The sequence below is a fragment of the Solanum tuberosum genome, unplaced genomic scaffold (assembly GCF_000226075.1).
Source record: "Solanum tuberosum cultivar DM 1-3 516 R44 unplaced genomic scaffold, SolTub_3.0 scf00010, whole genome shotgun sequence".
NCBI lineage: Eukaryota > Viridiplantae > Streptophyta > Magnoliopsida > Solanales > Solanaceae > Solanum > Solanum tuberosum.
In genome coordinates this window covers 1,368,443-1,380,902 of record NW_006238936.1, presented here as the reverse complement: position 1 = coordinate 1,380,902, position 12,460 = coordinate 1,368,443, and the positions used below count along the sequence as shown (strand labels likewise).

The 12,460-nt window shown below is 27.2% G+C and overlaps 1 protein-coding gene across 1 annotated transcript in view; it reads right to left on the bottom strand.

The window, feature by feature from the left end:
- LOC102601314 (MADS-box protein SOC1-like) overlaps nt 1–2,924 on the bottom strand; it is a 12,875-nt gene extending 9,951 nt beyond the window's left edge. The window contains exons 1-2 of the mRNA XM_006339440.2: nt 2,737–2,924; nt 2,474–2,660 (exon numbers count right to left, since the gene is read on the bottom strand). Coding sequence (XP_006339502.1) covers nt 2,474–2,655 — 182 coding nt within the window. The 5' untranslated portion in view covers nt 2,656–2,660; nt 2,737–2,924. The remainder of the gene's footprint in view (nt 1–2,473; nt 2,661–2,736) is intronic.
- Nucleotides 2,925–12,460: the final 9,536 nt, after the last annotated feature.

Below are 12,460 nucleotides of genomic sequence, written 5' to 3'. Positions count from 1 at the left end.
TTTCTTTTCAAGTATATTAATTAGAGCCAAAATAAAGGTGAAAATAATTAATTCATAATGAATTTTTATATTAAAGTAGGCATTTTTGATAAGCATAATGAATAGAAAAAATATTAAGCATTAAATTAAAGTAATAGTAAAATAGAGTAATGAATAGATATTACAATAACTCACAAAAGAAAAGAAAGTGAAGTAATAACAAAATAAGTTAATGGTAATAACAATAACAAAAGATGTTTCTAGAACTATTTAATTTTCTTGATATCATTCTTGGTAGATTTTTGTTAGCGTGAAATTACATTTTTACCCTTAATCATAATTCACTTAATATATAAAAAGATGTTTCTAGAATTATTTACTATCTTTCTTAATAGATTTTTGTTAGAATGAAATTACATTTTTACCTTTGATCGTCCTGCCACTTCACTCTTCTATATAATAGAAATATAGGTAAACAAAACAAGCATGAATATAACATTGGCACAAACTAAACTATTCTGGCAATTCATCTTCTTAAGTGTTTCTTTGTCTAAAATCTTCCAATCTCTTCCTTTTATCTCAATGAAATTTCATATTTAATTAAATGTATCATGTGGTCGACCATCTTCCTCATAACTTATTTGCATCTTCAAATGTAAAGGGGATTGTCACATTTCTTTGTAGTGATGTACAATGGACTGATGTACTAATGTTTTCACATATCATGAGGTTATGTAAGACTCTACACAACATACCCGATCCCTCGGTTTCAATTTGATTGTCTTGTTTTGACTTGGCATCTACGAAGTTTAAGAAGGTAAAGGAAACTTTTGAATCTTGAGGTCTTAAACATCTCATGTGGAAAACTAGAATTAAAGAGTTGTCAAAAAAGGAAAGACACATTATTTTCTAAAAGAAAGTATGACAAACAAATTGAAACCGAACAAGTAATAAAATAGTTCAAAAGTACATGGAGCAGCTAGCATTGAACAAAAATTGAGTTGCGGCAATGGCCCATTCTGATCCCATGTTTTAAGTTAATGAGACAATTTCTGAAGGAAGAAAATAATGTATGCTACTTAGTAAACATAAATGGAACCAACATGGGTTGTGGTGCATTGATGGGAATTTGTCACCTTTAACCAGAGGTCTTAGGTTCGAGCCCAGGGTATGGAGAAAATCATGTTAGGAGCGTCATTCCCCAAATGGGCCCTGCAGTGCGCGGTCCGGATTTAGTCGAAACTCTAATGTGGGCTTTAAACACCAGGTGGAAAACTAAATATATGAGGTGATGATTGTTTAAGTCAATATAAACAAACCATTGATTCATACCTCAACTAATATGAGACTCTAACACGGCCACTTCATATCTAGGTCCAATAAAACGTGGATCGGAAATCCAACGGGAAAGGACTTAGCTTGACTATACAATATAAAGATAAAGTTGATTTCTTGACCCAAAAATATACGTACTAGGAGTAATAAATATTCACATTATGATGATATTTGTAATGAAATTGGTACAAATATTAATTGTTATTGACAAAAGATTCTCAACAGTGAGCATGAAATCAAGTAGTACTATATAGTAGCTTGACAACTGGCTCCAAGTTTTAGCTTTGAAGTTCACATAAACCTCTTTAAATTAACTCTAAACTAATCTACAAACTCACTTTCTTTTTACTAACTTTGTCAGTTAAGTATCTCTTAGTACTTACTACTAACTTTGTCAGCTGATTTATGCTTATTAAATCAAGTTTATGGGAAACAATGACACCACTTATCATAACAGTAGTATACCTACTTTTAAATCAAATATTTTAAACTTATATAAATTTACTGAAATTACAAACCCAAACTAAGGTCATTATACTCTTTGTGGTTGCTTCTTATTTCTTGTTTCTTTAAACTTTACTTGTGAGATTATACTGTTTGTGTTATTTTTGTTGGTTTCTTGTTATTATTATGACAAGATTTTACTTAATAGGAAACTTTTCATAACTAAAATTTCCTTTTTCAGTTATCACATGACGTCAACAAAACTTACACTTAAATTGAATACAGTATAATTTTTTTTTATCTTATGTGATGATCATAAAATTATGCCATCGAACAAGATTTTATTAACTAGGGCACCAAAGGGTGTTGATACAATTGGATCTCTTAATAAATTACAAAATGACAAGAGAAGTTGTCATTTTAAGCATTTAACCATCAAAAAAAGCAAAAATATATAAAATGTTAGATTTTGAGCAATAAGCTGATGAGTAAACCTAGATCACTCATAAAATCAATTGTGCTATTTATTTTTTTGAAGGTACAAAAGATGAGATCTGATACAAATATACAAGAAAATGACATTTCAACATTGTATAATTGGTTGTATTTTCAACTCCGATCCAAGATAAAAACTCATTATTTGTGGGGTAATTATGTTTAAGTGTAATTATTAACATAAAAATGTAATCTTTAAAATGAGATAAAAATTCATTACCTGGAGCTAGCGAATTCATATAGTTTTCCTCTTGGAGAAAAAATAATCAATCCAACTTCAGCATCACATAGAACAGAAAGTTCAAAAGCTTTTTTGAGCAAACCATTTCTTCGCTTTGAGAAAGTAACTTGCCTGCTTGTGGCGTTCTCTATACGCCTCATCTGTGTTTTCCCTCTCACCATATCTCCTAAAAATCAAAAATCAAAATAATATAAAGAGAGTGTGTGTTGAGAAGATGGAAAGGGTTAGAAATAGAAACTTACAAAATTGGTAAAAACTGACAAGTTTTATGTTTGCAAGTTATATCAATGAGGCTAAGTATAGAATAGAAGTGAAGCTAAAAAGGGGAAGTCCCAAATCTGATGTGTGTGGAAGAGCAAACTGAAAGGGTAAAAAGGTGCAAAAATAATGGCATATCATCCACTAAAAGAAATGAAGGGACAAACACAAATAGGACTATACTTTTACTTTACTTTTTAAATTTATGATTTGATCTATATATATAAAAAAAAAAACTTTTTATAGTCTTTCAACACACTCGAGGGTGCGGGCCTGATTCTTTTTCATATGCCAAACACATGAAAATTCTTTTTGATATAGGTGGAGGTGAAATTCGATCACAAAACATTTGCCTGCTCTGATACCATGTTGAAGTGTGTGACTATCTCATTTAAAAGTTTAAACTATTTGAGAGAATACAATTATTGTATGGGAAAAAAGTTCGAAATATATCAACTTTGATCGAAATTGCTGTAACAATCCTAAATTTTGGGCAGGACCTATTACCCTTGCATGCATTATTTAATAGTGTATTTTAAAGACATATAAGTATCCAGCTGGACAAGTTAGTAATTATAATGATGTTATATTTATGATGTCCACGTGGACACCTATATATCTTTAAAATACATTATTAAATAGTGCAGGGTAATAAGTTCTGCCCAAAATTTGAAATTGTTACACGTTTACAACAATTTCGGTCAAAGTTTAGAATTTTTTCCCTTATTGTATAGTTTTAAAACTTATACTAGGTTGTTTCTGGCTTATTTTTTAATTGTTTCCTTCCTTCAATTTTATTTGACACTATTTTTTTATTAGATTATGCTAAAATAGAAAAGACATATTTATATATTTTCATATCAAAAGGCTTATATAACCACACGCCTTCTATCTTATACAAATATTTTGATATATTTAAGATCATAATTTTTTTTAAATTTCTAAGTCTACTCTCTTTCCTTTTCTTGAGGTCTCTTTCACCTTACCCCACAATGGGAAGGAAACAAATAGTGAATATAATAATATTAATTAAATGGAAGACGAAAACATCATCTTTTGCTAGTTTTGGTAAACCTAAAAATATAACCAAAACAGAAAAATGAGATGTGAAAGGATATTATAAATGACTGCAAATGTTGTTAATTAAACCATGCTTGAAATCCCCAAGCAAATATAAGTTTGTAAAAGAAAAATAATATTTTCTTCGTAACCCTTTTTTTCTTAATTATTATTATTATTATTTTAAATATCTTTTTATATTTCTTATTTAGTAATAATATAATTTTAAAATATCTATTTTAGTTTTAATAAAATATTTCCAATCGCACAACTACTTATTTTCTTTGTCTTTTAACTTATTTGACAACATTTGACTTGACATAAAGTTTTAAAAATAAAAAAAGACTTTTGAAATTATTTGTGCGATTATAAATCATTTTATTAAAATAAAAATAAAAACCTTAAAATCAAGTTATTTCCATTTAGGAAAAGATGACATGATCACAAACTAAAAAGAAAATGTCACATGAATTAAAATAAAAAGACTGTAAGTTACTTCAGATCACAAGTACCAAAAATTTTAGATTTTTTGTTTGATCAAATATCATCATATAAATTGAAACGAAGAAATTATCAAAGTTGTACAGTATTAGAAGGAAAAGGTAATATAAGAATAGGAAAGTTAGTACAAGGTTAAATAACGTCAAGATGTGAATGTCCCATATGGATGTGTACGTTCCAATTAGAAATCGAAAACACATTGGAGTTTTTAGTACCAACTGAGCTACTCCTATATTATTATCATCATAGCGCTTTTATTCATGATGTGATATATGTTTATTTAATTACTACTATTATTATTTTTCTTCTTTTTAGGTTGTGGAGGTGATAAAAGCATGTATAAATGGCTCACATTTCTTCATCCTCTCAACTATCTTTTTTCACGAATATAAAGGAATATACTGTTTTTGTTTTCTAAAAACAGTAACTCTTGAGAACCTGTTCTTATTTATTTCTGTTTGATTTTTGGATGAGGGGAAGAGAGGGAATATTTTATTACTTCCTTAGTTTCAATTTATATAGTTACAAATAATTTAATGTAGTGAAATAGAAATTTGAATTTTAAATTAAATTATTTTCCATTAGGAAAGTGTGTCACATAATTTCGAATAGATTGGATATTTTTTTGTGATAAGGGAGGTAGAAATTAAATTTCATTTAGATACTCAAATTATAACTTATTTTATTTGAGCATCTTAATGGACACATAATAAAGTGTTCTTATTAAAAAGTTTTGGTTCAAATTTCATTAAAAAAAATAAAATTGTATGTATTCTAAAAGGTTTGTTACATATAGGTAAGTAACCATTTAAAATTTATATGTAGCCTATTTTAATTATACAAAATAGTTTTAATATAGTATGAACATTTTTCACATGTGCTAAAATATTCAATTCAAACAAGTTATAGTTCAAGTGTTTCAATCAAATTTATTAGCAAATTAAAAGAATTGTCTATTTATTAAAAAAAATACCTAATTTTCTTGGATCCTACATAGATTGATATCGACATCTAAGTATTCAATTTTTTTAATTGTTGGCCCAAGGACGCTATATTGCAGAGATTGACTTCATGGTGTTCCATAAATCAATTATACACGTCTGTACCGTGAAAATCACAAACCTAACAAGTAACAAATGTATTTATAACGTGTCTATATATATATATATATACACTTATTATTATCACCTAGTCATAATTAAATTAATTTATATGTATTCTCACCTCAACCCCACCCCTACCCCCTTTTACATGATTTCAAGTAATTTCACAAAGCAACAATTACACCTAGAAAAAGAAGAAGAGAATTGAAAGCATATGTGATTTCGAGTCATTTCACATGCAACTGTTACACCTAGAAAAAAGAAAAAAATGAAAATAAACGCGACTCCGAAAAATTTCGCATGCAACCGTTACACCTAGAAAAAAGAGAAAATTGAAAATAAACGTGATTCCCAATTATTTCACAGAACAACAATTACACCTAAAAAAAAGAAAAAATTGAAAATAAACGTGATTTCAAATCATTTCACATTAGCAACAATTACACGTGTAGGGGGGGGGGGGGGGGGGGGGGGGGGGGGGGGGGGAGGGGGGAGAGACTAGTATAAGACTATAAGGAGACATATAAATTATTTAGACAAGATTTTTCATTGATCTATTTATAAAACATATTAGGCCAACTTTTAAATGTCTGGAGCTAGGCAGTTAAATAACTGAAATTGGAGTGAGTTGGTAATTTATTTTTATAAGTTAATTTTTCCACTAAATATGTTATTCAAAAACATGTTCCTTAGGATTTATTCCGTTGAAAAACAAGTTATTTCGTGATTAGTTTTCCACTTTTAATATTTTAATATTGAACGGAAGTAATGCTACAATACCAAAATATAAACTAATTGCAAAATAAATTATTTCATAATTTTGTTCCAACCAAACATGATATCAATATTTTTTTCTCTAATATAATTTTCTCAATTGTCTCCTGTGATTTCCATGGAATCTTTACAATGATTATTTGCGAGATGTCGCAAAACATCAATTTCGAACTTGAAATTTGACTTCAAATCTCAAGTTTATTTAAAATATAGAATTTTAATTTTAAAAATTGCCACATACTTTTAAATTATGCAAAAAAAAAAGATTCATAATTTTGAATTTTGTACAAAAGACTTATGTTTCTTATGAATAGATTGTCCGTACCTTCTAATAGGATTATATTAAAGAGTAACTAATTATTGATTTATTAGACAAGTGTATCTTTGAAGAATTATGTGCATTTGAAAGTTTATAATAACATGTAATTAATAACAATCATTTATTTATAACAAATAATATTATAGAGTGTTAATTATTAATGTAGCATTTAAAAATATTTTGATACTTCGTGTATGATTTGTTCATTTGGTAAACTGATTGTATAAGAGATGAGAAAGTTTTATTTGATAGTTTTCATAAATAATTATGCAGTTTTTAGGTTTATGAGAAAAATACAAATTTCAAAATTCAAATTGCATGTCCAAAAAGAATTTCACTTGAACCCCCCCCCCCCCATACACACACACAAAAATAATAATAAAAAATCGTACTACTACTTTTAATTAGAAATAACTAATTTTTATCCACAAATAAAACGGATGAAGAGAACTATTATTTTGAAAGTACAGATTTCATAAGCCATAACAATTAACATGTATGCTCTAAAGAGTTTTATAACATATTTCACAAACCATAACAATTAACGCGTATTCTCTAATAGAGATACTATATATATAAGTCACAATAATTATGTATTTAAATTTTTAAAAGATATACAAAAATTTAAATGATTTTGAAAATTTAACAATGCCACATAAATTAGAACAACGAAAGTAACACTTATTATTTAAATTTTATATAAAAGGTATTATAAGCACAATAATTTACAGTTTGAAATATTTAAAAGACATAAAATTTTGATTGAATCAGAAAATTTTATATGTACAACATAAATTGGAACAAAGTAACTAACATATATTATTTAAAAAGGGGAAACTGGTCAAAAATGTCCTCCGTTTATCGTTTGACTCAAAAATGTCTTTCCATTAATATTTTGGTCCAAAAATACCTCTATAATTACTAAATGGGTCAAATTAACATGCCTGTTTTCGAATAAGTATATTATTATTATTCTTTTTAAACACATCTTCTTAATTAAAATATTATTAAGGAACCGTGTTCTTGTTTTCTTTCTTTTAAAATCACTTTAACAAATAAAAATGTAGGATTTTTTTTTCTTCTTAATCTCATTTTATCAATTAAAATAGAATAACTCCATGTACCCTTTCGACAGATAATATATGTCATATATATAAGATCATAGTATATCCAAAAATTAATTTATATTTATAAAAATAAAATAAGAAATATTTTCATTTTTTCTGAATTGAAGTAAGATAAACATTCGTTAATTTAACAAAATATTATTAAAAAAAGAATGTGTAAAAATAATAATATATATTTATTTGAAAAAATGCGCATTTTTTACCCATTAAATAACAATAAGAGCATTTTTGGACCAAAATATTGACGGAAAAGACATTTTTGGACCAAACTACAAATGGAGGGCATTTTTGTTCCTTTCACATAGTTTAAGGACATTTTTTTACCCTTTTATGACATACAATGTTCTGTGACTCTGTGAGTCATAATAATTAACAACTTAAATTTTAAAAAATAAATAAAAAAGCTAACAGTACCACATAAATTGAGACAAAGAGACTACATATATTATTAAAAGTTACATAAAAAAAAACTATAGATTATCGTAATTACAACTTTAAAAATTAAATAAATTAACTGACTCTTCAAATTTTGCTTGTGTTACGTAAATCGAGATAAAAATAGCATATGTTGGGCCAATAGTACATAGTGGCATAGTCACATTTTATTTAGGTTGATCAGTTAGATATCATTAGTCGAAAAATTATATATTATATATATAAAAAAATTGTACAAAATATATAACTCAAAAATTATTTTTCATACTCAATATTAAATTTTGAATACCTTTAACAATATTTCTGACTTCCGCTAGTAATAAATGTATGGATTAATGCAACTACTTGTATTGGAAAAATTTATTAATACACCAACAAAATTGCACATGTATATTTTGTATACGTCAGTAGGGTATATAACAGCGAAAGAAGACGACGTAACCAATTGAGCACGAAACATGTTAATTATAATTGTCCTCATGTTTGCCATGTACTGTTGGCGCCTATATTTTTTTAATTAATGGGATAATATTATTTGCGAAAAAAATCTTTGAGAAATATTGAAAATACTCTTGATTATTCGAAAGAACGGTTAAAAATATATTTTCTGTTTTAACCCCAGAAAGACTAATAACCCCCTGGGCTCATAATCTACTAAGGGCAGGTTTGTATGAGCTTATAAATAAAGAGTTAAAAGTATTAATAGAAAATATCCTACTTTTAACTTTTGTTTTATTTTAAAACTTTTCAAACATCTTCAAAATTAAATAGATGCTTAAAAGTAAAAAATATCTAAAAATAAGTCAATTCAAGCGGACTCTAAATATGCTTTTAATATTGTTTATCTATTAGATTAAAAAAAACAAGAAAATACAAAATTATTTGATGATGCTAAAATTAATGAGTAAATTAGATGATGCTCAAAAGTGGTCCCAAAAAATAACAAAACCTTAGTACAAAATTAGGAAAAATGCCAAAAGTAAGTGGGCACCCAAACAGGACGTAGTGGATGGTGGTGACAGGTGTCGGCACGCCAACCAACTTTATTTTAAATAAACTATAAATTAATTAATAATTTACTGTACTATTATATCCCCTTATTAGTACATTAATCGAAAAAACTTTAATTTTACATAAATTAAAATTTTTAAAAATAATCTCGAGAAGCCACCATGTTTGCTACTACCCAGTGCATTTGTTTTTTTAATAATTCATTTTTTTTAAAAAAAAAAAATCTCTCTCCGGGACCAGTTAATTATAATTTATATATATACTTATGTTAATCTTCAAATATTAGAGATTAGGTGAGTGTTTGACTAATTTAATTCCTTTTAAGGAGGATTGCTAACATCACCTGATGCGTACCTTTTTTGGCAACTTATCATGTTTAATATTTTTTTACGCACAAATTGACCTCTATATTCTATTCGTCTTAATAAATTTTGAAAGACTATTTTACCCTTTATTTCTTCAATTCCTATTTTTCTTCCTTTGTCAAATTAAATTGAAATTATCAAGGAGTTAAGTCTACTAATCAGTTTGACCATGTTTGTGGATCAAATGAGTTTTCTTTTATCTTTTAAAATTATTCTTGAAAATAAACTCTTAATGAAGAAAGGAACAAGAATAATATATTGGATAATTTCGAGCACTTGGAGAGTCATATAGATTTTTGGATATTTTAGGTATGAAATGACTAACTAGATTGTTTGACGACGTTATTTTTAGGAAATAAAAAATGTCGAATAATAAATGAGAAGTACAATGATTTTGTTATATAATTAAGAATAAGGGTGATATTCAAAATTGCAACAACTACAGGGGTATCAAGTTGTTAAGTTACACTGTCAAAATTTGAAAGAAGATGGTGGAGATGGGATGAGGACAAGGAGAGTTGTGTCCACTGAGAATCAATTTGGATTCATGTTATGACGTTTACATCTCATACGTTAGATTAATGAAGCATTAATAGTACAGGGAGAAGAAGAAAAACTACCTATGATATTCATTGTCCTAGAAAAAGTTTATAATAAAATCCCAAAAGTGATCTCCGAAAATGTTTGGGATCTAAAGGTGTACCTCTAACTTTCACGAGATAATTTTATTGACATACTAATGCTAATATCATGTAAGAGTGCTATATTGACATTTCACGAGATAAATTTAATTGAAACATAGAAAAATATTACCTACCTTGCAACTTTGATGATAAGACAGAAGTTTTAACCTAAAAATATAAAAATTGTTTATTACTGTTCCATCCATCAATTCTTTAATTTTCATCTGCAAAAATTGACAATTTTCAAAAGATAATTAAGTTCAACGTCATAGATATGACCCTATATACAGGATGATTAAATTACAACCGTAAAATTATTAAATTGCTAATTATATTTACTATTTAAAAATAAAATCATCTTTCTATTACTCATTAATACATTTCTTGGCCTGCCGTCCAAATTAATTAACACTTTTAACAAAATATTAAATAGTTTTATAATTTGTTTTCCAGAAAGTAGCTAGGGTTAATCTTTACAAACAATAAAATGCGCATTTTTTTTCCAATTTGTAATTAAAAATTGTTTCTCATTAGTATTGAATTGGTTCCCAATTGACTCTAGATAGATCACATATCTCATTAGTCATTAGTATCCCTTGGTTCAGTTTTACTTATTCATTGTTTTTAAAATATATTTTTATTTTTACTTGTCATTTTTAATATATTAAAACAAAATTATTATTTTTTCTAGTTTATCCCCAACATGATTAGTTACTTATTTCAAAAATCATTTGTCAAGACTTAAAAATAAATTAATTAATATGATTATTATAGAAAATGCGCATATTAATCATTGTTTCTTAAGGAACATGCAAAGTTTAAAGTAGACAAGTAAAAGTAAACAAAGAGTAATTTTTTCTGTTGATTGTGCTTTTACTATATCCAAGTTCATGGGAAACAATGACATTTATGACAGAATCTTGTTAACTCTAAACGAGAAATATTTAAGTTGTGTGTTGGATAAAAGTATTTGGTTGAAATTGAAATGGAATATTTGAATGTGATTAGAGAAAAGTTAAAGTTAAGTAAAGAAAGTTCGCATAGTAAGAGGGGTTTAAAAGTTTTATTTTAATTTAAATAGAAGTGTTTCAAAATCGAGATTGGAATAATTTAAATAGAAATGTTTTGATAAAACTAAACTTCGTGTAGTACAAGAATGGAAATGGGGATGACATATGAACTATGTATGTTACATGTGAACAAAACTCAATTTCTTAGAAATTATAGTATAAAAGGAGGAAATTAATGTTGCTGCCTGATAGATAAGAGAGAACCTGTTAGGTATGCGAACAAAATTTCAAATTGATAACTACAAAGAAAAGCAAACTAATTATTAAATTTAAATTGTGGGGGTATACTAAATAGTGTGAGACCTACTAGTGAAAATTATAGGAATTTTAGTACTATATGCTTGCATTCACTCTAATAATAATGAGGTGATTTGACTCTCCTAGCTACTTCGAACGTTCTCATATAAAAATGTAATACAAGTAATGATTAAGTTTATGACAAGACCGTGGGAGTTTTTATATTTAGTGTTGGGAAAACATCAATATATGTCAAGTACTAGTATATACGTGTCATTTGCCAATGAGAAATCGAAAACAAATTATATACCTCTTATAAATCACTCGAGAATGTCAACCCTCACTAGATTCTTATTTCTGTGTGTGGGGGTAGGGTGGAGATGAAGACGTATCTTATATTATTGTAATACATTTATTTGAGACTCGATTTGCTTTAAATAATTAATTGATTTAACTCTGTATTACCCCAATTTTATCAGGAAAAAGACCTAGTTATAGCAGAAAACATTTTTGAGAATACTATGATATGCTATAATAAATCAAAGAAAATTTGATGAAAATATTGTTATCATGTGGTCAACTAAAATTTGAAAGTAAAGGCCATGTTCAAAAGTGGTCCCTAAATCGCCAAACCTTTGTACAAAATCAAGAAAAAAAAAAGGCTTTCTAATGTAACAGAAATAAAAATAAAACCTCTGTACGAAATTTTATATGAATATGAAGAAGAAGCAAAAGATGCTAAAATTAAAGTAAGTGGATACCCAAACAGTCCGTTACTTTCGAGACAGTTGTCAGCAGTACGATTAAACTAAGAAAAACCCCTCTAATTCATCTAGCCAATTGTTTCGAGGTTGTTATGGGACGGATAAAATCTCTTCGCCCATGATAAAAAATCTCAACCCCAAGTTCAAAAAGTTATAAACTTTATATTGAGAACATTTTTTCTTTTAATGAACCTTAAGCGTGAATTGAATTAAACCAATGACTATCGAATACCAAAAACTATACCTTAAAAGCTACATCG